Genomic DNA, 26,039 nt, shown 5'->3' on the forward strand with positions numbered 1-26,039 from the left:
TTATTTCAGTAAAATTGATGTTTATCTGCTTGTTTATAGAAATGTATAAAAGCAATATTACACTTGCAATGTTGCTGTAGTACTAAATATCAGCCCGTGGTTAGTTCCCTACAACATCAAACCTGCATTACATAAACCATCAAACGCTAAGGTAACATTTTTAATGTAACAAATTGAAATTATGTATATAGCCTATTTATTTGTTTGTTTGTCATAGATTATTTGATATTTAAAGCATAATAATTATGACCAATTATAAAAAAGTTCTCAAGTTATTTGGTAACATGTGTGTGCACATGTTTTTCTTTATCTTCCACATGTTTTGAATCATCTTCAATGAAATGCAAGATAGTGAGATAAAATATCTCCCTTCATCGAGTGTCAGGGGACAGCAGGGCTCGTTTCATCCGGTGCGCAGGAGGGGAGGGGAGGGGAGGGCCGCTGGCGTCTGGCGTCTCCGCATCCCTGCGCTCCATCATCTGAATGAAGCATCGGGAGGAGGGAGTTTTGGGGTCAGATCCTCCAGATAACCAAGTTCCTGACTGTCTCTGTCATTGCATATAAATCATGCGGGATACGTTGACTGTCAGACTCCAAGAGAACTGAGCAGGAAGAGAAGACTGCAACCATGATTTTACTCAGACTGTGTGGACTCCTTCTTATAAGCTCAAGACTAATAGGTGAGCCGGGATTTACTTTCCTAACCTTTGAGTTTAATTCAATATCTCTGTTTCTTATTTACTTGCTTTTTAGATACAGTGGGGTCCAAACATGTGGGAACCTATTTACATATTAATTAAAGCAAATTTTATATTACAGTTTTTATTTTTCATATTTTTTGCTGACAATGTCATGGTAACACTTTACAATAAGGTTTAATTAGTTAACATTAGTTTACTACATTAGTTCAAATTAATTAAGAATGAACAAGCATGAACAGCATTTATTAATCTATATTAATGCTAATTTGAACATTTACTAATACATTATTAAAATCAAAAGTTGTGTTTGTTAACATTATTTAATGCACTGTGAACTAACATGAAAAAACAATGAACAGCTGGATATTTATTAACTAACATTAACAAAGAGTCATATGTTTTGGTCATTGTTAGTTCATGTCAGTTAATACATAAACTAATGTTAAATAATGAATCTTTATTGTGTTACCAATATCATTTGTATTGAAAATGTTAGATTAAATCAGAAAATATTAGCATTTTCAGAAATTTATATATAAATATAGCTAGCTATTTATCCTGTTTGTTGATTAATTTATTAATTTGTCTTTAAATTTTTTTTTTTAATTTTTGTAATTTCTCTTGCCGTGAAAATTGCCTCAGACGCTGCCATGGCATTAAAAAATGGATTACTCAATCTACATTTAACACAATTATTTCAACAATTACAGATCAATCAATATAAATAATATCCAGTGATAAATGTGCTTACACTTTCTCTTGTGAAGGAGAGATAATGTTTCCCTTTGAAAAGAAAACCATTACATTGTTGCTCTGTTCTTTGTAACTGGTTGTCTTTGATCACTTATACAGGAAGAAATATTGCTTTGTAAGGGAAGTTGGTCATTTCCAATGTCCATTTACTCTTTTCCTTGTCAGCTGTCTAATATTAGAAGCAGAGCTATTTGTGGTTGTGATGCAGTAAAACAGTGCTTTGGCTTGAACATTTTTTCTATGGCTTCACTAATAAAACTCATGTACAGTGTAAAAATGATTGTTCATAATTTGTGGAATGTGTTTCCTTTCATTTTAGATGCTAAATTAGAAATCATCGCTAGTGACCCAGATGTGGAGGTGGGAAGCAAAGTTCTGCTTTTGTGCAAAGGTCGGTGCGTTTAGTTGTAAAAACTGACTAACGGACACAAAGAATGGCCCCAAATTATATCTGGACACACTTAGAAATGTCTTAATGACTAACAAAATATCAAACTCATATGCAAATAAATGATGCTGTTTGGGGAGCTTGAACTAAGCTGTGCTCAAGATGATTTTTATTGAATGTAGATCAGTTCTTCTCAAGTGTCAACAATATTTTTTTCATTTTGTTTTCATTCATTATTTTTTTTGCTCTAAAATAAATGGCACTTAGTTTGATGTTTTGTTATCACTGTAAAAAAAAAAAAAAAGTTGCTTCCTTAAATTTTTAAGTACAATCAACTTGGATGTTTTAGCCATTTCAACTTAAATTACATTAAATTGACTTTAAAAAATGAGTTGAATATAACTTATAAAATCTTGTATAACTTATAAAAAAGATGAAAATTGCTGCCACAAAAATTTTACTGTGTATGTAATGCACTGACATTAATACATTTTCATATGTCCAAATATTTTGGGGGCCTCTGTATATCACATAACAGCCTGTACCAGTCAAAACATTTTTAAAATCACAGAGATACAATGTTACTGTCAATAAAATAACCAAGAAGATGTTATTTTCTATTATTTTCTGTCTTTCTATATACTGCGGTTCAGTTGATTCAGAGGGAGATTTCACTTGGTTGAAAGATAATGAAGACGTTGATGAAGATCGCCATGAAGTCAAGAAAAATGATGAGTCCTCGAGTTCGCTGACCTTGAACAACATTGAGTTAGGTGACAGTGGAATCTATACCTGTGTGTTAGAAAATGAACACGGCGAAAAGAGGACGACCTACCAGCTTTATGTCTACCGTAGGTTCCTGAAGACTCATAATGTTCTGTTATTTTTCCATCAAGCGCTGAATCACCATAATGATTCTCATGTGAAATTCTGTCCTATAATCAGAAACACCGGACTTTGGCGACACACGGACATACCATGAATTTCTGGTGAACGCGAATGCGACCATTCCCTGCTTTGTCTCTGGGAAGCCCAAGGTGGAGGTCTTCTGGCATCGGAACGATCGCATCGTGAATGATGACGGTAGGGGTGGTGGCCATGCTGCAGGTTCTTCCAATCATTTATGTGGTATGGGGTCTCCTCACCTTCCTAGCTCTCTGTGATGCCTGTAGTTGGCAGAATGGCAGGATGGCGATGGTGGACGAGGGTGGGAGGGGCCTGTGCATTAGTTTTCTGACCGATTTGCAACCAAATCGAGAGATGTTTCTCGCTAGTTTTCGGGGAAACATCGGTGAACAGTTTGGTTTAGTGTTTTTTCTTCCTGTCTGATGATGGGTATGAGGCCGTAAGAAACAGCTCTGAAACATTCAGTCTTGCCCCATTTCAAGTAAACGCCACCATTGACAACCATAGAGGAACAATTCACCCCAAAATGGAAAGAACGTTGCAAAATAATGACAGAATTTTCATTTTGGGTGAGCTGGCCTTTTAAGAGTGTGCGTGTGGGCTTTTAAAGGCTTCGCCTCATAATTCTAAAGTAGTAAGATTGCATCTTTGACACTGATCATGCTCTACCATCCTTCTTCTTCTCTTTGTACAGGCCGAGGTCATCTCAAAATCCTGAGTGATAGATCCCTGCAGATTGTGAGAATTCAGCCAGAAGACCGTGGCACCTACACATGTGAAGGAAAGATCAAGGGACGCCCCATAAGAAGGGAACTCCAAGTCTCTGTTGTTGTTAATGGTGAGGACGTAGAGGAACTAATCATGTTTGTTCTTAGTGTGGCCAGGGTGAATATGTCCTCTAAAATATCTTTAAATATCCCATTCTCCAGAGCCACCGACCGTACTGATTCATCAGGAGGGAAAGAGTGTGTTTGCCGGACCCAATACCAGTGTGTCTATAGTCTGCCTGGTCAAAGGAGTGCCCACTCCAAATATTTCATGGGAACTGTATGTACATCAAGAGATAATGCTATCATTTTTCTTTCACGCTTACCTATCATCCGTAGTCTACCTTTGTCTACTTTTGAAATCATAAGTTTGTCGACGATATGTGAAAATAATCCATCTAGACTACTTCTTAAGGCTCCATTTCAAAACCTAGTGAGCTACTGTACTAATATGTTCTAAGAATGTTTTGCTTACGTTCCTAACGTTGATAACATAATGTTAAGTTATGGAAAAATTGTTCCTGAATGTGCTCTAAAGATTTAAAACATCCAGTTTTTTTTAAATGTCTAAAAAAAAATCTTGGTTGTACGAACGTCAATGGAGCCCCTAAAGGGACATGGTGATAGAAAAAATATAATATGAGAGGGAAAAAAAATGTCAATGCTTTTGCGGTCTCTTGCGTTACACAGAGAAACTTTGCATTCCCTCACAAAACTTTTGCATTTCCCTGAGAAACTTTGCTCAAAAGTTTTGCATAATTAATTATGTTTTGATATAAATTTTTATATTCAGTCTAGTAAAAAAAGACTGTTTTACCCATAAGCATTGCTATCGTGTTGTTAGTTTAGCAGCATGCGGATGTTAAACTCTATTTAAATCAAGGCAAGGCAGCTCACTAGGTTTTGGAACAGAGCATGTATGTGTTTATTCATATTTTTAGTCTCAGACTGTTTTTGTATATTTGGAGCTTCCTTTTGTCTCTTAGTTGTTAGTCGTCCTCCCATGAGTATATTTGTGTTGTATCAATGAACAATAGTGGCAAAAAGACTGAGTTTCTGTATCTCTCCCCTCAGCCCTTCCACCTTTGACGACTCCCGTTACAAATACAACACTGATAAGAGTGAGCTCACCATCTCTGCAGTGACCAGGAGCGATTTTGGAGAGTATGTCTGCATGGCTAGCAATAAGATCGGGGAAAACAGTGACACGTTTATTCTGGATGTCTCAGGTGAGACAAGGCCTCAAAACTTTTAATAAAGTGATGTGTTTGTACTTGGCTGAAAGCATCGAATGAGGGCAGTTGGTTTGCATAATTTGTTTTTAATCAATACCAAAAGCTCAACATGATATCAATTGTCACTATTTACGATCTTGATGAATTTTTCAGGTCTGTATGGCCAGTAAGCTCTGTCAATTAGCCCATTCGTGTTGTAAAATGATAAATAATGGCCTTTTTGGATGGCGACACCCATTTTTTATGATCCAGTCAATCAATTCCTGATGGATAAAATCAAGACCAGCGTTATATTTTCAGTCAAAATATCCTGTTCACTTTACACATCAAATGGGTTATGAATGGGTTGTGAATGTTGACTTTATACTGCAGCAAATGTATCTGCTTATGGCTCAACTGTTTTTTTCCCTCTGCTTTATTTCCTTTTTTTATTTATTTTGTCTAGCCAAAGATTTATTCCAAGGAAACCTTTTTTTCTCCCATGAAGTCAGATGTTTACTATAGTTGCAAACACAGATACGGGGAATGTGATCCCATGCAAGCATCACATTGACACTTTCTAATAGGCCAGACCTAAACAAAACTATTGTAGGATAAGGGGAATATTAAAATAGATTTTTATACACAAATGCATATCTGCAGTAGTTCACTCATGTATTTTGTTATTTTATGGCTTAGCTTTCGAAGATTAATTTCCATTTAATTTTTGCTTGTTCTATTGATCATTTTCAGAGAGTCCAACTATAACATTGGATCCAAGCAAGCTGACCATTATTCCAGGAGAAACTGGATCTGTGCTCTGCAATGCCACAGGACATCCAACTCCAACCGTACAGTGGGTCAAGAAGGCTACCCAACAAAAAATGGTGAGGAACATCTAAATAGCTGCTCCATTTCTATTGTTGTTTGCAATTGGAAAAAAAATGAAATTATTAATTGGCTTTGGAAATATGTTTAATAAAATCAATTAAATCTTGTCTTAAACCAGTGGGAATACATGGGAAATGGATTATAATTGGATTATAATTTTCTTTGATGGTGGTGACGACGAGGGGGGATTCTGTATCTACAGGAAGTGTGACCCACGTACAGTACTTTTCTCTTCGGTCTTAATTACCTCTTCCTGTCTCTTATTGTCTATCCTGTTTGCATGCACATGTGTGGGCAGACGAGTGGGGAGGGATCTGAGCTGATTCTTGAGAATGTATGGCCCTCTGATGGTGGCTTGTACTCCTGCATAGCCAGCAACAAGGCGGGCACAGCCACTGAGGACTTCCAGCTGATAAGTAAGGCTCTTTTAGTGGCTTCAGGAATTTGAACTCCAAGAATAAGTCTGTCTTCACCATACATATATATATATATATATATATATATATATATATATATATATATATATGTTTGTGTGTGTGTGTGTGTGTGTGTGTGTGTGTGAGAGAGAGAGAGAGAGAGAGAGAGAGAGAGAGAGAGAGCGAGAGAGAGAGAGAGAGAGAGAGAGAGAGAGAGAGAGAGAGAGATTTTAATTCATTATGCATAATTTACTATATGGAGGTATTTGAATTGATATAAAGATATAATTGAATAGATATAATAATTTATATAATATCAATTATATATTTAATGTAATATATATATATATATATATATAACATACTGATTAGATCATTTATCCTATGCATCCTTGATGATTACAACAGTTCTTTGTCATCATGCATAACATTTGATAATGGTGAAGTTAACAAACTTTGGTTTGTTTATATATATTTATTTCAGCATAAACTTTCTATTGCTTCTTCTCATTAATAACTTCTCTCCCTCTCTCTCACAAGCCTGGCCTGGGACACCCGCTCAGTTCAGTGTGTCCTCAGGGTCCTCATCTTCTGTCCTCATCCAGACGGTCTCAGTGCTGGATGGAGGGTCCTCTATTACCCAGTACATCCTTCAGTGGAAGAAACCGTCCGAAGAAACCTGGAGTCAAAGTGTCGTCAAGCCCACAAGTAAATAACTGACTATGAGAAGTGTGGTTTATATTTTGATGGTTTTTTCAAATTGAATGTGTGATGAAAATACTTACATTTGTAGATCCCCTGGTGTTCAAGGGCCTTGAGCCGTACACAGAGTACTCAGTTCGTTTCGCGGTCAAAAACTCGCATTACCAGGGGAACTTCTCCACAGAACGCATGATCTTCACACAGTCCCAACGTGAGTATCAGCAGGATTCTCTCCTGTCTGTTCACTTCATCTGCTGCTTATCCACCATTTTTGATGTTGATAGCTATTATGAATTTTATATGAAATGAAATTTCCCACAAAGTGCAGAAAATGTTAAAACATCTGCAGATTAACAGTCCCAACATCAGTTTTTAATAATGATAAGACATTTTATTGCAGTTGATTTCATGTCATGCTGTCATTCTTGTCATGCATAAATGCCTGTTTGCTCATCACATATGTTCATGATTTGCTTTCGCTGCCCATTCTTTCTCATTCCTGCTTGACGATGACCATTCTCCATGCATTACGACCTGCTCCTGGTCCCGGGGCCCGTCCATTGCCTTATTCTGACCTTCCTTTGTAGATGGTAAATTAAAATTTTGAATGCATACATTTCCAGTTGATAGGCTAAAACACAAGCCTAATTGTTTACTGTGATATAGAAGTGTGAAAATTAGTTTACCTGCATGGTTTCAATGCTGACGAAAGTGGAAAAAAGAGAAAATTGCTAGGTTTCCTTCAGCATGAAATCAATGTTGGTCGGCTGAACTCATACATCTATACTGTAGTGAATGATTTTGGAGCTTATCCACTGGATTGTCAATTACTTAAGTGTGACACTGACATACCCTAATAACTTAATATAACTAATATTCACATTGATCTCAATGTTCTGTTTATTTGCCCATGACTAGTTTATGAAAATATTACTATCATTTCCTTTAAACTTAACAAAAACAGTGTGAGACTTTGTAAGCTTGATTCATTTCTGTGAATCAGTTCACACTGTCCATTTCAGTTCAATAGTTCAAAACACTGATTCAGTGATTCATTCTTCACGCTAGTCTTCCTTGTGTTTATTAAGTGAATTAGTAATGTAAAACATGCATTACTATTTTTAACTAGATTTTTACTGTATTTTAGTTATTAAATTCAACATTTTGAATAATTTAAGAAATTAGCTGTTTAAGAGCAAATTCATAAATATCAATATATACACTACTGTTCAAAAGTTTGGGGTCATTAGGATTTTTTTTTAAAGAAATGAAGACTTTTATTCAGCTGCATTAGGATGCATTAAATTGATCAGAAGTGACTGCAAAAACATTTATAATGTAACTACTATATTTCTTTTTCAATTAAATACTGTTCTTTTGAACTTTCTATTCACCAAAGAATCCTGACATTTTTTATCACTGTTTCCACAAAATATTAAGCAGCAAAAACCTTTTTTTTAACATTGATAATGAAATGTTTCTTGCACATTAAATCAGCATATTAGAATGATTTCATGTGGCACTGAATAATGATAATAAAATTTCAGCTTTAGATCACAGGAATAAATTACATTTTAAAATATAATCAAATAGAAATCAGTTATTTTAAATGATAATAATATTTCACAATATTACTGTTTTTACTGTATTTTTGATCAAATAAATGCAGCCTTGGTGAGCATAAGAGACTTGCAAAAACATTTTTTTAAAATCTTACCATCCCCAAACTTTAGAATGTTAGTGTACATCAAATATTGTCAAAATAAAGTTGAAAATATCATGATGAAAATCCACCCAGCCCTAAGATCAACCCGTTACACTTTCTTTGTTCTCATCTGATGTTTCTTCTTTCCCTCATTTAGGGGAACCCGACAGCCCCGTTCTTTCTCTGAACGAGAAGAAGTTGGAGAAGAACTCTGTCTCCATCCCCATTAAACAGCTGAAAGACGGAGGCTCTCCCATCCTACACTACGTTGTACGCTACAAAGGGGTCAGTCTGAATGACTTTATCGTATCTTTCATGTTTTTTTAATTAAATATGTGAAGTACAAGCCTTATTTCAGTGTAAAATGTGCCATTTCATTTCTTTATACAACAAAATGATCTTATCTTATCATTTCGAATAGAACAAGGAGAATGAGGAATGGACTGAAAATGAAATTCCTGGAAACTCCAGCAGAATCCAGCTCCATGATCTCCAGTACAACGCTGAATATCAAATGGAAGTTTATGCAGTAAACCACAACGGCTCCTCCAGCTCTGCCAAAGTTAACTTCACCGTCCCACAACCTGGTAGGATTGATTAGAGCGAGCCAAATATTATTATGTATTATATGCTTAAATGCAAACTCTTTAGTGAAATCAACTGATTCCCCTTTCTTTCTCTTGCAGTCAGTCAGCCGATGCTAGGGAAAGGTGGTGTGGTGGGAATAGTAATGTTCATCTTCTTGGTGCTGATGGTATCAGTAGATGCTTTCTGTTGCTACACCAACCACTGCGGCCTGCTTAATTTCCTCGCTCGTAAACTATTTGGACACAAAATGCCAGAGTCTAAAGGGATGGATGAAGAGGCGAATCATTCAACTGGGTAAGATAACTTCATCCTTCGATGTTTGTGTTGCAGAGATGCACAATACGATTGTTTTTTTCTACCCTAGTTTTCCTACAAAGAGCCATTGTTTGCACATAATGGTGATTGCATATAGTTCTTTAAAGGAAAAGTTCACCCCAAAATTTTGTCTCTCGATTTCAAAAGACAATTTTATACAAGAAAAGTGGATGCAAAAAAAAGGACCAATAGCACCATAAAATTATAAAGTTAATCTACAAGACTTGAACGCTATATCCTAAGTCTTCTGAATTTATATGATAGCTTTGTGTGAGGAAAAGTCCTTACATCATTTTCATTTTTGGGTGAACTATTCCTGTATGTACAGTATATATACGCCAAGACGTGCAAAAATTGGACGAAAAGTATAAATGATTGAATTAGTATAAAAAGCGGATTATAACTGAAATGATGATAACACACAGCCTTATGTTTGACATAATTAAGGTTATATAAAGTGTAATGTAATAAGACAAACTTACAATGAAGAATAAAATATTTGCAGTCTTTTCAAATCTTGGTTAATGTTAAATTATATATAGCCTAATTCTCTTTTTGAATACATAAATAAATAATAAAATAAAATAATAAAATGTTTTTATTAATGAATTTTTAACAATACCTTAATGACGTATTTTGAAGTAACAAAAGGTTAATAAATGCTATAAAAAAAGATTATTTTTGAATATTTTAAATGCACACACACATACTGTGTGTATATTTGAGATATATATATATAAACAAAATGGTTAACACTTAATATTAAGTAATTTATATACATTCATGTGTAAGTGTCCCTTATTTATTATTATATTTTGACATGAGTCAATGAATCTTCCAGTGTTTTTTAAAGTGTTTTTCATCTATAAGTCCGATTTTCGAGGTTTGCATTTAGACAGATCTACTGTTTGCTGTGTGTGATTTCACCGCTCTAAGCTTCAGTCCTCATGTGTCCTTTGATACAGAGACATGAAGCTGAGCGGTCTAACGCTTCCACGAGGCAGCATCCCAAAGCTTCAGGCACCCAATGGGGCAGTGAATGGCGTTCATTCAGAGGTCACGTGTGACAAAGCGCCTCTTACCAAATTCGAGTAGGTGCCAACCTCAAAGGGCTGAATGCTGCTTGGCATCAAAGCTGTCATTCACAAAAAAATGGCATGTGGGTTTTGTGTTATGCACCCTGACTTAAAGGACTAATTCACCCAGAAATGACCATTTTGTCATCATTTACTCATCCTCAAGCTGTATGTGACTTACTTTAGGAGATGTTAGTCAAAATGTCTGAGCTTATGTCTTCCTTTAGGGTATGTTAACGCGACAGTGAAACCGTTTTTAAAACTTTTCATTTTCATTTTAGTTGAAAATGGTGTCGTTTGCACAGATCCAAAAAACATAAAATACCATTAAATAGTAAACAATGAGTAAATGATCACAGAATTTTCTTTTTTTTGGAGAACTATTCCTTTAAGCCATGATATAACTTACTCATATTGCCATTTTTCAACCCGTGTCCCACAGGTTTTATTCTTTTCTCTATTATCAATTCCCCCTGAAAAAAAGTAAAACAATTCAGCTGCCTAATTAACCCAGAAAGCAGCTTTTTGTATTCTGTATCATTTGCACTGTAGAAATAATGATATATTCCCTCTTTTTTGTAGGAAGAAAGCAGAATCTGATGATCCAACAGGAGAGGCGTAGAAGAAGAGATTATACAGGAGACAATTTAAATTCACAGAGTGAAGAAATTTCACACAAATCTCGAGACATCCGATTGTGAGCTTAAGGGTGAAGTGTGTCTTTTTTCTTTTTTGTGTGTTAAAATACTATACATAACCCATTTGTAGTCCGTGAAGGTTTAAACACTATGGCTCTGTGGTGCTATGAAAACATTGCTGTGTTTGTTTGAGCATCTCAACGGGCCCAACATAGCAAGAATGGCTCAACCAATAGTGTGAGATTTGGGCGGGACTATCTGTTGGTCCGACCAATGACAGATGGGGGAGTTTTCAAAAAGATGGAAAAAATTAGAGCACAGAAATGGCACGCTTGACCTTAAAGTGATGTAGTCTGGAACAAATATCTAAACATCATGAAGACGACTGTTATTTGCAGGAACACGTTCGAGATTTAGATTATGCTTGTTATTAAATGTAGGATGTTGATCTAGCACAGTAGATACTGTACATGACAAATGCTGCTTGAGCTGAATGTATGTTCAGTAGTGAGCAGATAAATGCAGAATGTAGCTAAGTATAATATGATGTTGATATTTTAAAGAATAAAATGAATGTCATAATGGGAGCATAATATTTTGCAGACGCATCACTGGTGTTAATTTATTGCGCATTTAACCTATGCTTTTAGTTTGTATAAAATCTTGATTAGAGGAGTTTAAAGGGTTTGGCATGAGGATGAGTAAATGATGACAGTATTTTGAACCATTTTAATATAGATATAACTTTGCATTTTATTTTTTAAGTGTTATTTCCAAATCATATATTGTTACATAAATACACTGTGTATGTTTTTTTTGGGTCAAGTGACGTTAATCGTGGATGTAAATACAGATGCATGCATAAAGATGTACATATAGATTTATTAATGATTTTTTTACCTTCACTGTACATTGTATATATCATTTCTTTAATGCTTTTATACTCATTCTAATGTTTGAACCTATGGTGATTTTGTACTCAATGTAAATGCATTCACAACTATTTCTTTTAAATAAAAAGAGAGAAATATCGACAACACATGCTTACTAAAGCTCATTATTCATAGCGCTGAGATTCAGTCACTCTTTGTAACTAAGAAGGCTGTAGATCATGGCGTAACCCTCTTGAGTGTTGGAACGTGGTCTAAAAAACAAACAATAAAAAACATGTATTAGACAGTTTTTTTATTTAAAATTATACATGTATATATTATAAACCCTTTGATGTCTGACCCCACTTGCTGTTTCAGCAGGGAATATGTCAACAAAGCCAATTCAAGGGGTTTTATATTAATTCCACAGATTTCCCTCCACAAACAATCATCATCAGGCTGGTGATGAGACATTTTATTCATTACCTTTCTGAGTTTGATGAAGGAAGCGTTAGATCTGCATATATCAGGTTGGTATGGCTTTCTTCAGACTCGGGTGATTGTCTCAGGTTCTCATAGATATCCTCTGTGACAGTGACTGCTGGTGTCTGATCAAATATAAAACCATAGAAATGTATTCATTTCGATTGTCCACTTTAGACATTCTTCGAACTATACATGCCAACTTACTCAGTAGAGTATTAGTAGACTGTCTGCTTTATATCCGTTTTATTTCGATGCTCCCCAACAGACATTCTACTGACTATAAGTAACTTTTCAACTAGCTTACATGTTAACTTAACTCATTAAGACAGTCATTGGACTGTCGAAATAAAGTGTAACCATATTTACAAGTGCAGAGGCATCTTGCTTGTTTAAAATCAGATGCATTGTTCATGTGGTTTAATACCTGTTCTGTGTGCAGCTTCTTTGGTGTGATCTGTTTCCTCCTGTAAATATGTGAACAGATTTGCAATACAGCTTTACAATACATGATGTGTTTGCCTTCAAAATCCATACAATTAAGATAAGTAATTATACTATTCAAGATGATCAGAATACCACATTCTAGTCACAAGATTAAGAAACAATGATTTACGTAAATCGGTTAGTATTAGCTGATATTGTGCAAGACAACTGCGTAAGACGATTGCATGCTTGACTGCCACACCGATTAAGATAACCAGCAGTGCAAAACTGAATGCAGTAAATGATGATGGAAAGTGATGATCACAGCAGGGCTTGTGTAATATGTAGTGTAATTTCCACAAAGTACAAACTCATGCAATCACTTCCCATTTAACACATATGAACAGCATGTTCTCTTAGAATTTCAACAAACTGTTTATCCACTCACCTTATAATAAGACCAAACAGGACTAACAGTACAGCTATTACAAAGAAAAACACAGCTGTTGCAGTCAGCAAGAAATGGCGATTACTAGTAGGCACTATTGAAACAAACAAACAAAAAAAGGTTTGGGTAAACGGTCACCAAAGTCACTGTTTTTAACATTATTTTTTACTCAAAATTACATTTTAAAATGGAAAAAAAAGTTTCTGGACACCTCTCACATGATATATTTTTAAAAATATATAAATATCAGGCAGTATCCAGTATACTGCACAATATTTAGTAAGCATTAAGCTAGTATTTACTTACAACCTAAAACTTCCTTTCTTTCCTTGAGAATGAAATATTCCCTATTACCTTCGACTTCCAGTGTTACGATTGTAGAGTTTTGAGAACCCATGTCATTTTTGGCTGTGCAGAAGTACTGTCCATCATCCTTCTTACTGGCAGCTTTGATGGAGAATTCACAATCAAATCCTATAGAAGAGATGTTTGCATCTCTGATCTTAAACCAAGTGTAGTTTGTCACTGCAGGATTGGCATTGCTCTTACAGATCAGAGTCAGTGAGTTTCCTTGTTCCATCTTTCCAGATGTCAAAATGGTTATTTCAACATTCTTGGGACTATCTGTGGGGAGAAGCAACAGGATCTGTATTTGTAAGAGAACTTTGAAATATTTGGTGCAGTTGAAATGAGACGTTGCCTAAAATATTGTGACACAATTATGGGTTAGTGAAATCTATCAATTTCTTCATTTTTTTAAAATCATTATATAACATAGAAATAGTGGTCAGTAGCAGTTGCTCTATTCCCAAACCTAAAAGGCTACCATGGAACCTCCCAAGTGCCCGATTTAGGAGACTACAAGCTACATTTGTAAACAGCAATGATGTGTCTTGTAGGCAGAGCCACAAAATAAACAATATATTTTTAATCATGCAATTTTTACTTTTTTTTTCTCAGAATTGTGAGATATAAACTTGTAATTGTGAGGAAAAAGTCAGAATTGTGAGATTCAAAATCTTATAGGCTTAAATGTTATCTATGTTAAAAGTTATTTCATGCTGAAGGCCTAACTAGGGCTTACATAATCTCCCCTATATGATGAACTGCATATGTGAATATTTGGTAGATCGATTGTTTACATCAAATTCATGCTTTAATAGTAGGCTAATTATTGTCACACCAGTCCAGTCTGTCCGTTTAACGTTTAGCTTCAAATGGCGTCTTCGACGATGGTATTCTATAAGATAAAGACCATATATTTTGCATTTTGATTCTTACGTCCAAAGGTTCAACAAGACAGTTTTTCCCTATTCCTCGCACCTTTCCTTCCACACTTGTTACTTGTTTTTCTGCCACCATAGTGAAGTGTGCGCGAACTGCAGTGGCGTAACTGTGACGTCTACTCCAATTGGTCCATTGGAAATCATTTGTAACATTATAAAAGCCTTTTCTGTCAATATTGATCAATTTAATGTATCATTGTTGAATAAATGTAGCCTATTCTTACTGACCCCAAACTTGTATGTTCGGAACAGTCTTTGCATCAGGAGTGTGTCAATGCCTTAAAATACTACTTAGGCAGCTTACTAGGTTTTTGAACAAACCAACCCAGGATGTGCTTTACATAACAATAGCCTTGGGTTAAATGTAAACTTACATCTCACATCAAGCAATATTTCATCTGCTGAAGTTATGCTGCTGTTCTTCAGACCACAGGAGTAGTTGCCAAAATCATTGTGAGAGACAGAAGAGATTTGGAGCACATTCTCAGTGGCTTGTGGAAGAAGAAGCTGGTTTTTATACCAGGCAAACGGCCCTTGTTGCGGGGTACAGGTTTCTGTGCTGCATCTCAATGTCACAGAGTCTCCTTCATGAATGTGTCCATTCACCTTTTGCATTGTCACTTTTACTCTGAAAGGTAGAACTGTTAAAAGTGGTGTAGATTAATGAAATGTAACCATACTGGTTTAAAAAATATTTAATGGTCACCAGTGCTGAACCAGCATCAGATACCATCCTGGTCTATGGTGGACCGACAGAATTTAGCTTGTAAAAATGGGTCTTTCATTTACCTGCTACATCAAGGAATATGCCACCCGGTCCAGTAAACCTTCCAAGACGATTTGTTTCGAGGCGAAAGAAATATTTTCCTATGTCACTTTTGGAGACATTGTGTAATTGGAAGGAGCAGTTTTTGTATTGGTTTGCATACACTGTTCTGTCTTTGTACAGTTGGTCAATCTCTGATGCCACTGAGTGATAGACAAATATTCCCTCCTGTGATCCGTCTTGTTTCTGATAAGATTTTGGTTTGAACCATTTTGTTGTTTTAAGTGTGTTTAAATATGGATAATCAAATGAGCAGGTGAAATCCACAGATGATCTTTCGAAAACACACATGGAACGAGGTTTGTATGAAACTGACCATGAAGCCAAAACAGCTGAAACACACACACAAAAACACACATCAACATTGCTCTAATCATTGCTCCAGATGATTCTAACAGACAATAAATGAACAGATCTGACCAAAAAAGTACAGTAGCAAACTCAGTATTTTTCTTTTAAAATATCCTCATAGTCTACAGATTTTTTCCAAGCCCATGAAAAATAATTATAAATAATTAAAATTAAAGTGAATTTTAGGGTTCACACCTTTTATGACCAAATAATTTACATGATATTTCCGGTCATTCATTAAGTGTTATCAATATCTCCTAGTTTATGTAAATAAAAAAGTTTGAAAACAGCAGTTTTGACATTACAGAAGAAATATCTTAATAATAGCAAATTTTGTCTCGGAGTCAAAAAGATCGAGAACAGACAATTTAGTCAATAATATATATATATTCAAAACTACTCAAATAAAACAATAACTCACCTGATAGAGGCAGCTGCAGTAATATGCTGATGAAAAACATGTGTTGTCCCTTCAGAGGTTACTGATGCATAAGCTTCAGTATTTCCCCATGACAGGCCTAATATACTTAAGCTTGCATCAATAAACGGATATCCTTGTCCCATGGTGAAAACGTCCTTAAATCAGTGCTTGTACTTTTATTCCATTATTTTATGCTTAAATGCTAAAAAAAAATACTGTTAGATTTAAAGCATGACTGGCAGAGCCTATGTTCATTATTCTTTCTTTAGTGAAACAGTTTCTGCATTTGATTTTTACAATTAAACTAAATTAAACAGGAACTCAAACAGGAAATGGCATGCTGATGATGCAATAATTCAATAAGCGTTGATGGAAGTCAGTGAAAGTTATTCACAGTTTTGCCCACAATAATGCATTTTTTTTCTCTTTGAAAGGGGAATGAATCACGAACTGAGAAGAGCATGGAATCCCCAGACAACATTCTAGTGTGGATGTGATTAGTATGACACCACTTTAGGGTGTTGTAACGCTCTGGTGAACGTTTGTGATAGCACATCTTGACTCATCTGTACTCTCCAGTGTTGCCAGATTGGAAATGTCAATTGTTGGTTCGGTTCTTACAATTGATTGGTTGGGTCCTTACATGCGCTTCGTGAGGCACACTAGCACACACACGCAAGGTATCTCGCTCCCTCTCTCTATTGAGAATGATATTTTGTGTAGCTCAAAGGTATGTTGTGGCGCTAGTCTATAGCACCCTCTGCTGTCAAGGCAAAACAAACCTTATTAATTTCTCAAGATGTTCATCATTTAAACCCGAACAGTGAAATTAACCAAATTAAAATCGTTTATTTCAATCAAATATTACTAAAAGATCAATATGCGAAGAGAAGTTTTAGTGTTTAATCTCTTGTTGTTATGGGAGTTGGAGCGATTTCGGACACAACCATGATCTCATTTTCCTGCGCACTGTGCCGAGGAAGGACCGATTGACTTGTGACGTAATTCCTCTGCGCCCAGACAAGCGGTGTCGTTGAGGAAAACAAATGATCCAGATCCGTTCATCTGTTGTATCATTTTATTCCTGCATATTGACTTGAATTTCTTCATAAGGGCGGATTTCACGGCGAGTATGTATTTAGTTGAGAACAGTTGACTTCAGCGGAGCTTTAAATGAAGTTTAATACAGTTTGGAGCTATAAAACATTTGGAATCTGAACATTATTGCTCAAACAATTACTAATTATTAATCGATTCGAACAATATTTCTGCTGTATTCCTGTAAATCGGACAGCTAAGCGCAGTTTACCACAGATGCTTTTATTTATTCATGCTTCTTAAACTCTCTTATGTATTATCTTTACAAGAGATGCACTGGTTGTGTCTCAAAACTTAGTGAGCTGCCTAGTTCGACTTTTTAGGGCGTGCAGCATGTTTGGAGTGCATGGGTTTGCATCTTTGTAAGCATCATAGCAGTTTGCAGAATTTTTGGGCATCAAAGGTGCAGTGGATAAAGGTTTGTGGTCCAAATGCTAGACAGGCAGCTTACTGTGTTTTGAGACACGACTATTAATTTATTGATTTATTTACTGAGTTTTTTTTTGTTTTGTTTTTTGCAGAAGGCGCTCAGTATGGCGTTAAAATCTGGAGAAGAGCGCCTGAAGGAGATGGAGGCAGAGATGGCGCTGTGAGTTTTTCACATTTCACTCATGTTCAGTTGTTCCAGCTGTTTATGTGTGTGTTTGGAGTGTGTAGAATAGAGCATTTCTGACTTCATGTATGCTGATGTTGTTGCTTCTCCTGTAGGTTTGAGCAGGAGGTGTTGGGAGGACCTGTGGCACCTACAGTGGTTGAAGCTGTTCCAGTCGCTCTGGCAATGCCAGCCGTACCCATTATCAGGCCCATTATTGGCACAAACACCTACAGACAGGTATTAATACTGATAACAAAAAAAAAAAAAAAAACTAATATTTTACATTGTATATTTTTGTATGCTGGGGTGAGTGGGGTCCAAAAGACTAATTGTGAAAATGCTTTTGCATAATTGTTTTTTTTTCTTTCTGATTTACTAATTTATTTCATTATAAATTACTTTATTGCACATTGTTATAATAAGTGAAAAATAAATAAATAAGACATTAAAATATAAATTAAAAAAAAATCTAATTTTTTTTTTTAGTTACAGTTACTTGTTTCCTAAAAACATTCATCAATTCTAACTAATGCTGCTTCTTCTTTTTGTTTGTTTGTTAGGTCCAGCAGAGTTTGGATGCAAGAGCTGCCACTTTAGTTGGTCCACCACCTACATTTGTTGGTCCTGGTACAACTATTTCACACTCTTATTATACAGTTTAAGTAAAAGTCATATATTGAAAGCAGCTGACAATCATCTGATATTTATTTGTAGCTATGCCGGCAGTAGCGCCGCCTCCAATGATGCGTCCAGCATTTGTCCCGCATGTCTTACAGAGACCAGGTAATCAGGATTCCCATTATTGTGTGTGTGTGTGTTTATATACGCAGGGGCTTGAGTCATATATATATATATATATAAGGCTGGGCAATATGGGCAAAAAAATCATATCTCAGTATTTTACGATATATACAAAATGGAAATATTTGCGTGACTTTCTTACATTTAGAGATGGAGCATATACCTGTGAAATGTCAGTTAAGCACTGAGGAAACATCACATCTCAAACACATTAAACAGCGCAAGTATCTATCTTTCAGCACATGTATCTGTCACAGCATCTGACAGGGCAAGCCTCTTTAAACAATACACGTTAACTATATCTTACGAGTAATTTTTATTGAAGTCCTTAATATAATATCTCTCATGTTTAGGGAAAATTGGATAATGCACTTTCCCCTCTGCATCTCACTCTGTGTTCTCCGCTATTTTTCAGATATGCTCGTAATATCAAAATACTGTATATATCAATATAAATGGTATTGCCTCATCCTATGTTGTTTATAAAAATATATCGCTATATTGTGCAAACTTGATATACCGTCCAACCAAATATATATATATATATATATTAAATATAATATTTTTTAATACATTTTCTATTTACAGAACATTATAGAGCCTAAAATATATTGATGCATATTTTAAAATTTCTTAATGTATTTTTTCCAGTGGGTCAGAGAATGCCACTAATGCGTGGTCCACCTCCTCAGGGCATGATCGCACCTCCTCTTCCCAGACCTCCACCTCCTCCACCCATGATGATGGCTCCACCTATGCCAGGACCTCCTCAGCCCTCCATGGGTCCAGTTGGACCACCCATGGGGCCAATGCCATCAGTGGGTATTTTCTGAATTGTAATCAGCTGTCAGGGTATTTTTAAGGTTACTTTGTGCTGTAAAAATTGAGACGTCAGTATCACAAATGTTTTTCTAAATGAATGGCAGGTTGGAAACATGAACCCTATGCCTCCGGCACCACCGCGGCCCATGAGTCAAGCCCCTGCGAAGATGACGCCCAGTGTTATACAGGCGGCCCCCACTGTTTACACAGCACCCCCTGCCCCGAAGAGAATCGACTTCAAGAGCCAGAAACAAGCACGCATGGTAAAGTATCAACACACACTTGACTGTCCTGTTTCACAAAAAGTCCATATGCTTGTTTCACTGATTTGCTTGAAAGTTCGGTGCTGACATTTTATATAGATCACACTCACAAGGTGTAGTTTAAAAATATACAGTATATCCTCTATAAAAAAGGTCCATGACCTTTTAAAGTCCCTCTGCAGTAAATCATTTTATCCCTTAAAACACAACTTTGACAATCAAAATGACATATTGAAAGGTTTTTTCCCGTGAAAATAATTTCTTCATGCCTTAAATTGAATGCTTGAATGTAGCTCTACACCCTTGCTTCATTTAGTATGGAACTATGAATATGCAAATTAGCCTCCACTCAATCAATCACACCAGCTCGGACTACCTGATCCACTCGGTCAGCTATAGTAAACACAATGGCACTTGGAAATATTGGTGTAATTCAGCCATACATGTTTAAACTAGAAACTGAATCAGAAGAAGAAGAGGAAGCGTGAATTATACAAGCTAACGCCCCTTCAATCAAAAGCAAGAGCACCCTCAGTTGATATAATTACTGTAATAATGTCATTTTGATGAAACTGATTTGGTTGACGCTCCAGTGCGTATTTGTGTTTACGCTCTGGAGAACATAAAATGTTTCTCTTTACTACGTTTTTGTTGTGGTGAGCACTGTAGCCAATCACGTATTTATTAATATCTTGAACGCAGTGACCAATCAGGGGTGTTTTTGTTCAGTGCTGCTGACTCTGACATAGTGTAGACATGATGTAAATAAGAGATTCATTGTGCAGTGTAGACAATTTTATTGATTATAATGGAACTGTGAGATTGCGAACTGAGAGATTGCTTTCTATGTTAAATATAATCCATTCAGAATTTGAATAAAAGTCGAAACATAACGGTAATTGATATGATTATAATGTTACACAAACCATGTTCCCGTTCGTCCATCTCAGAGTCAGACAGCTGTCCTTTAAAAAATTAGCATCCTTAGAAATAATGATAGGAAAAGCCCCGCCTTGCACATCGAGGGGGTTTAGTTACATATTTGTGACTGTAGGAATTAGGGGTGATTTCAAACCACGTTTTTTGAGACTGTCTCTGGTTCACTGCAGTTCTAAGGAGAAAATATTCAGTAAAACTTTAAGATTTTATTAATTTTTCATTATTTTCCCATGCCTGGAAAGCACTTTTTTAAGATTCATTGGTATTTCCAGGGTTTCCATGACTTTTGAAACCCTGTTATTAGCAATATATGCTTAAATAATATAATAATCAATGATACAATTGGTATTTATCAGTAATAGTTAGTATTAAATGTGGTTAATAATAAACCGTGATGGGCTGAATAGTATTTATGATTTAGTATAAATAATTTAGTATAAAATTAGTAAATTACATTTGTTGCCAATCACCATTACTTTAACAACTTGCTTTTTTTGTTTTTAGTAAAAACTTTACTATTTTAATGCAACTGTAAAACCAGTTCTATGTATAGATTTAAGCCACATTCAAAAGGGATTCAACTGAATCCATATGAGAAACATTACATATTCCAGTGATATCACATGTGATAAAACAAGCTCCATTCTTCCTTTCTCTTTCTGCATGTGTTTTGTGCCCACGCTCATGGAAAATTTGGGAATTGCAGGAAAGGTTTACAAATTGTGGTTTCCATGCCTGGATAAGCCATGGAAATTCATTGGCCCGGTGCTGTGAGAACCTTGTAGGACCTATTCACTGTTTCCACAGCATAGATTTTGACATTTAATATCAAAGCACCATATGATTCATAAAAATAAAATAAAACTAGTAAGTGAGAAATGTAAATCCCCTTGTGTTTCCTTTGTAATGCTTGTAATGATGCTCGTTTTCTCAGGAGGAGTTGTCAGCATTGGTGGCGGAGCAGCAGGCCGCAGTCAAGGCCGCTGGGCTTCTGGAATTAAAGAAGGAGGTGGTCCCCGATGACAGCAAGATCGGGCCGAGCAAGCCAGAGCCTGAGCCTACACATGTGGAGGTTTAATATTAATCTATTCAATTTGCTCAGGACATAATACACTTACAGGGGTTGGACAATTGTGAGATATAAACTTGCAATTGTGAGTTATAACGTCAAATTCTAAGGCAAAAAAGACTGACTTTCTTCCTCAGAATTGCAAATTTATATCTCTCAATTCTGACTTTATAATAAGCAATTGGGACTTTATATCATGCAATTCTGACTTTGTTGAAAAAATCTGAGATACAAAGTCAGAATTGTAAGATAAGAAAAAAATCGCAAATACCTTTATTTTTTATTCTGTGGCAGAAACAAGCTTTTGTTGGGCTCTGTATTTTAGCACTTTAACTTAAACTTATTTATTGTGTTTTTTATCTAATATTTAGTTTTATTTCAGCTTTTCAATTAACTTAAACGTCATTTCTAATAGTTTTGTGTAACACTGGACAAAGTAAGAAACGGTTAGTGTAAAGGAATTCTTGATATGAATATTGTTCTAATTATTTCTTGTTTTACATGTGCCTAGCCTGCTGATACCAGCCAAGAAGACAAGAAGAAAGGGAAACAGGAAAAGCAGAAGAAATGTATCCGGGTGGCAGCTGGAGTCACATGGGAGGACACCAGCCTATTAGAGTGGGAAACAGGTGTGTGAACTAGACAATACAACCTTCTTTTTACTTTTCTTTTTAAAGAAGCCAAAACATATAATCTATGTCGTTCTTGTCTTCTCAGATGATTTCCGGATATTTTGTGGAGATCTGGGGAATGAGGTGAACGATGACATTCTGGCCAGAGCGTTTAGCCGTTATCCATCCTTCCTGAAGGCAAAGGTTGTTAGAGACAAACGCACTGGGAAAACAAAGGGTTACGGCTTCGTGAGTTTTAAAGATCCCAATGATTATGTGCGCGCCATGAGAGAAATGAACGGTGAGTTAATAACGATAATATAATGCAGAAAAATACAATTAATCAAATTTGCATATACATTAGGCTACTGTTCAGAATTGTGGGGTCATATTTTCCTAGTATAGTTAAGACATTTATAATGTTACTAAACATGCTGCTCTTTTGAACTTTGTTCATCAAAGAATCCTGGGGGAAAAAAATGTATCATGGTTTCCACAAAAATATGAAGCAGTACAACTGTTTTCAACATTGATAATAATAAGAAATGTTTCTTGAGAAGCAAATCAGCATATTAGAATGATTTCTGAATGATCATGTGACACTGAAGACTGGAGTAATGATGCTGAAAATTCAGCTTTGCATCACAGGAATAAATTATATATTAAAATATATTCGCATAGAAAAGGTATTTGAAATTGTATAGTTTTTACTGTATTTTATTTTATTTTTCAAATAAAAGCAGTCTTGGTAAGCATAAGAGACTTTAAAAAAATGTTACCACCCCCAAACTGTTTTTAACATTTTATTTGACAACAAAATATAGAATGCAAACACCAAATTAGCTTCACTAAACACATTTTAAATGATCTCCAGGACATTATTATTTTTGAGAAAGTCTGAAGTCAAACTCTGTATCCAGCACGCCTGGAAGTGGAAAATTCACACTCTTGTCTTTGTCTTTAGGGAGGTATGTGGGCAGCAGACCCATCAAACTGAGAAAGAGTTCATGGAAGGACCGCAATCTGGAAGTTGTGCGTAAGAAACAGAAGGAGAAAAAGAAGTTGGGACTGAGATAATCCATCTATACTGAAACTGTGGACTTGATTTGTGTGATCCAGGACATGTATAACGAGTAGGAGTCAGTCACACTCCTCCATTAGTTGCAAACAAACAACTGTCAACTTCCCATATGGTCCTTATTACTAATAAATCTACATTTATTTCCATGTGTATTATCACACACTGACCTCTCCCTCTCTCACTGCATGCTGTAAAAATCTTCCACTTGTCCAGAATGCTTCAAGAGAGATTTTTAAACGTAGGAAGTGTGGTTATGAAACTGGTTTGGATATTGGTTTTGTTTTCTTCCTCGCCCCACCCAGCGGTTACATTTGTTGGTATACCAGATGGATGTTTGAAGTAATACGTGTTAAAAAAATGCAAATCTTTTCAATAAACTCTGGAATTTCTTTAGTTTCAATTCTAACCTGTTTGTTAAATCTTGAATGCCTCAACTGATGATTCTGAAAGCAACCACCAGATGGCTCCCCAAAGTTATGAAGGATGCATAATTCTTTGAACCTCTTGTAAACTTTAATACACATAATAATAATTATAATGTAAAGACTTGATGATAAAATTACCATCTATTAATTTTTTGGGAAAAGCTCTCATGGTCACTGTTGATAGGAAACCAAAAGGTTTTTTTCTCTAACCACAAACACCCACTTGCATGTGTTTCTAAAAGACTCATTTCCTAAAGCTGATGTGAAAAAAGCAGAAATGGCTCATGCATCAATCTGTCTGACAAACAACTGAGAATATACACACATCACCACACACCAGGAGAATATGCACCGTAGAGCCACAAGTGAGTTTTTAACTTAATCAAAATTAGGACAGCTCTTCAGTTTAAATTGAATGATGTCTGATTGTTCTCAGGAGCCTGTTTACAAATGTACTTGTTCTGTTTGTACTCTCTCTCTCTCTCTTTATGCTTTCACATGAATGGGTCTGTTTATTTATAAAAGTAATTTCCTTGTCTATCTTAACATTTCATATTTGGTTGTGTAGTTTCTCTTTTCACTAATTCATGTTGAGATGGTTTTACAGACAGTGTTTGTGCATCCTTAAGATTTGCTCCTTCAAATAAAGTGATGTGTTATATAAAAGCTCAAAATATATGTAATTAAAAATCTTCCTTTCTTAAAAGTTCTGTGGTAGGCTACGATGGTATCAGATGATAATGTCATGGTGCTGAAAAGTTGACATATTAATGTTCTACAGTTTTCTTTCCCCCCATGGAAACCAGTGATATATTAATACTGTGGTAAGTACATGTCATGTTGGAAGTATGATGGAATATATCAGAGGATGGTATATGTCACAGTACTTTTTGTGAGAAGTGGTAGGCTACATATGTTCAAAAACAATATCATTGTACTCAGATACGCCTGAGTACTGAAGTATGTGAATTTTGATATATAGGCTATACAATACTTATTGATTACCATATCTATGTACTATGGTAGCCCATATGGTATTCCAATGTACTTCAAAGAATAGCGTATTATTTGAATAGTAGTGACTGATTACCATATTTATGTACTATGGTATTTTATGGTAGGCTATTTATTTATTTTTAAATACCAAGCTACTTAAAAGAAAACCATGGTACTATCATCTTACATGTCCGTGTTTGCCATAACAACATATACCACAAAAGGGGGTCTCGGTAAATTCTTGCCTTCATTATTTTGTTAATTCTACTGGATGACGATTGCGCGCCTCCGCCCATTGATCAGCGGCGCGCTCCAGGCTTCCTTTTGTCCAACGGGCCACCTCAGTGGGACATTCCATTTTGGAAAAGAGGGGAGTACAGCTTGGTTGTCTTTCCTAAAGTTTTACTTTATACAACAATACAGCGCTGCTATCACACCCGGCGTAGACAGCTACATTGGATTCTAAATATTTTGTAATGCAACTATATAGCTCGTAAAAAAGACCCTCGGTCGCGTTTGGGTGAAGCGAGGGCACCCGTAAGTTGTTTTGGGAGCGGCGAAGAACCCCTCAGTTCTCCTAGCGAGCAGTGAGATGAGATGGGCGGGAGAACACGCGGGGACGATGCTGCTGTTCCGGGGAATTTGATCGATTTGCGTCTCATGTCTGAGTAAATTGTTTTAGGGATGTCACAGTAGTGACAATATGTATCTGTGCGGGATTTGTGGAGTTGTGTGAGGACGCGCAGGACATATTTTCCTTCTCCTATTCCTCCTTTGGCTGTTTATTTGGGGTTCTCCACTCTAACGTCTCTCAGTCTCTGGCGTCCGGTGGTGCTTTTGCGCGATCCAGGTCATTAACACACTATTGCGAAATAAAACCAGGATGTAAGGAAAAGCGTTGATGTGGAAAGAAACTTTGGAAACGCATCCTGATCCAAACACGGAGCCCTGCTGGTCCCTGCCGCCTAAGCTGGAGATAGGGATGGTGGTAAGTTCTCTTTCTGTATTAAAACCTTCACAATCAACCTCGGTGTTTATTGGTTTTCCACAACAAGCCATTTCAATTGCCTCCACTTTCCCTCACTGATGGAGTTCGTTGTACAGATGCAGTTGTTGCCATTAGTTACAAGATCAGCATCAGCAACACACTGCATCTGACAAACTGC

At 36.0% G+C, this 26,039-nt stretch overlaps 4 protein-coding genes across 12 annotated transcripts in view; 3 read left to right on the forward strand and 1 right to left on the reverse strand.

Annotated features, from left to right (window-relative positions):
* The first annotated feature begins 464 nt into the window (after nucleotides 1-464).
* Nucleotides 465-12,099, forward strand: ncam3 (neural cell adhesion molecule 3). 4 transcript variants are annotated; one of them, XM_084089127.1, is made up of 16 exons: nucleotides 465-680; nucleotides 1,774-1,845; nucleotides 2,496-2,693; nucleotides 2,788-2,925; nucleotides 3,443-3,586; nucleotides 3,678-3,795; nucleotides 4,590-4,744; nucleotides 5,483-5,616; nucleotides 5,919-6,036; nucleotides 6,577-6,744; nucleotides 6,830-6,949; nucleotides 8,601-8,728; nucleotides 8,865-9,030; nucleotides 9,130-9,325; nucleotides 10,312-10,437; nucleotides 11,005-12,099. In XM_084089127.1, the coding sequence occupies exons 1-16, from the start codon at nucleotides 629-631 to the stop codon at nucleotides 11,042-11,044; spliced, it is 2,073 nt and encodes a 690-aa protein (XP_083945253.1). In that variant the 5' UTR covers nucleotides 465-628; the 3' UTR covers nucleotides 11,045-12,099. The 4 variants fall into 4 exon arrangements, with proteins under 4 accessions (XP_083945253.1, XP_083945254.1, XP_083945252.1 ...); XM_084089126.1 differs by having other exon boundaries at nucleotides 521-680; nucleotides 2,788-2,970; XM_084089128.1 differs by lacking the exon at nucleotides 10,312-10,437 and having other exon boundaries at nucleotides 519-680; nucleotides 2,788-2,970.
* Nucleotides 11,788-16,333, reverse strand: cd22 (cd22 molecule). Its single transcript, XM_084089132.1, has 8 exons — nucleotides 16,174-16,333; nucleotides 15,365-15,733; nucleotides 14,950-15,216; nucleotides 13,644-13,913; nucleotides 13,290-13,383; nucleotides 12,843-12,882; nucleotides 12,419-12,540; nucleotides 11,788-12,204 (listed from the first exon to the last, which is right to left on the reverse strand). Exons 1-8 carry the CDS (start codon nucleotides 16,211-16,213, stop codon nucleotides 12,141-12,143), a joined length of 1,266 nt encoding a protein of 421 aa, XP_083945258.1. The 5' UTR covers nucleotides 16,214-16,333; the 3' UTR covers nucleotides 11,788-12,140.
* An 816-nt stretch (nucleotides 16,334-17,149) lies between these two features.
* Nucleotides 17,150-23,858, forward strand: rbm42 (RNA binding motif protein 42). 6 transcript variants are annotated; one of them, XM_084088032.1, is made up of 11 exons: nucleotides 17,150-17,303; nucleotides 17,793-17,860; nucleotides 17,980-18,103; nucleotides 18,427-18,493; nucleotides 18,581-18,649; nucleotides 19,319-19,485; nucleotides 19,594-19,752; nucleotides 21,626-21,763; nucleotides 22,272-22,389; nucleotides 22,478-22,672; nucleotides 23,336-23,858. In XM_084088032.1, the coding sequence occupies exons 2-11, from the start codon at nucleotides 17,805-17,807 to the stop codon at nucleotides 23,446-23,448; spliced, it is 1,206 nt and encodes a 401-aa protein (XP_083944158.1). In that variant the 5' UTR covers nucleotides 17,150-17,303; nucleotides 17,793-17,804; the 3' UTR covers nucleotides 23,449-23,858. The 6 variants fall into 6 exon arrangements, with proteins under 6 accessions (XP_083944158.1, XP_083944156.1, XP_083944157.1 ...); XM_084088030.1 differs by having other exon boundaries at nucleotides 17,161-17,689; XM_084088031.1 differs by having other exon boundaries at nucleotides 17,172-17,689; nucleotides 18,427-18,487.
* A 222-nt stretch (nucleotides 23,859-24,080) lies between these two features.
* arhgap33 (Rho GTPase activating protein 33) overlaps nucleotides 24,081-26,039 on the forward strand; it is a 59,337-nt gene continuing 57,378 nt past the window's right edge. The window contains exon 1 of the mRNA XM_084088037.1: nucleotides 24,081-24,242. Coding sequence (XP_083944163.1) covers nucleotides 24,224-24,242 — 19 coding nt within the window. The 5' untranslated portion in view covers nucleotides 24,081-24,223. The remainder of the gene's footprint in view (nucleotides 24,243-26,039) is intronic.

The sequence above is a fragment of the Abramis brama genome (assembly GCF_963993115.1).
Source record: "Abramis brama genome assembly, chromosome: 17".
NCBI lineage: Eukaryota > Metazoa > Chordata > Actinopteri > Cypriniformes > Leuciscidae > Abramis > Abramis brama.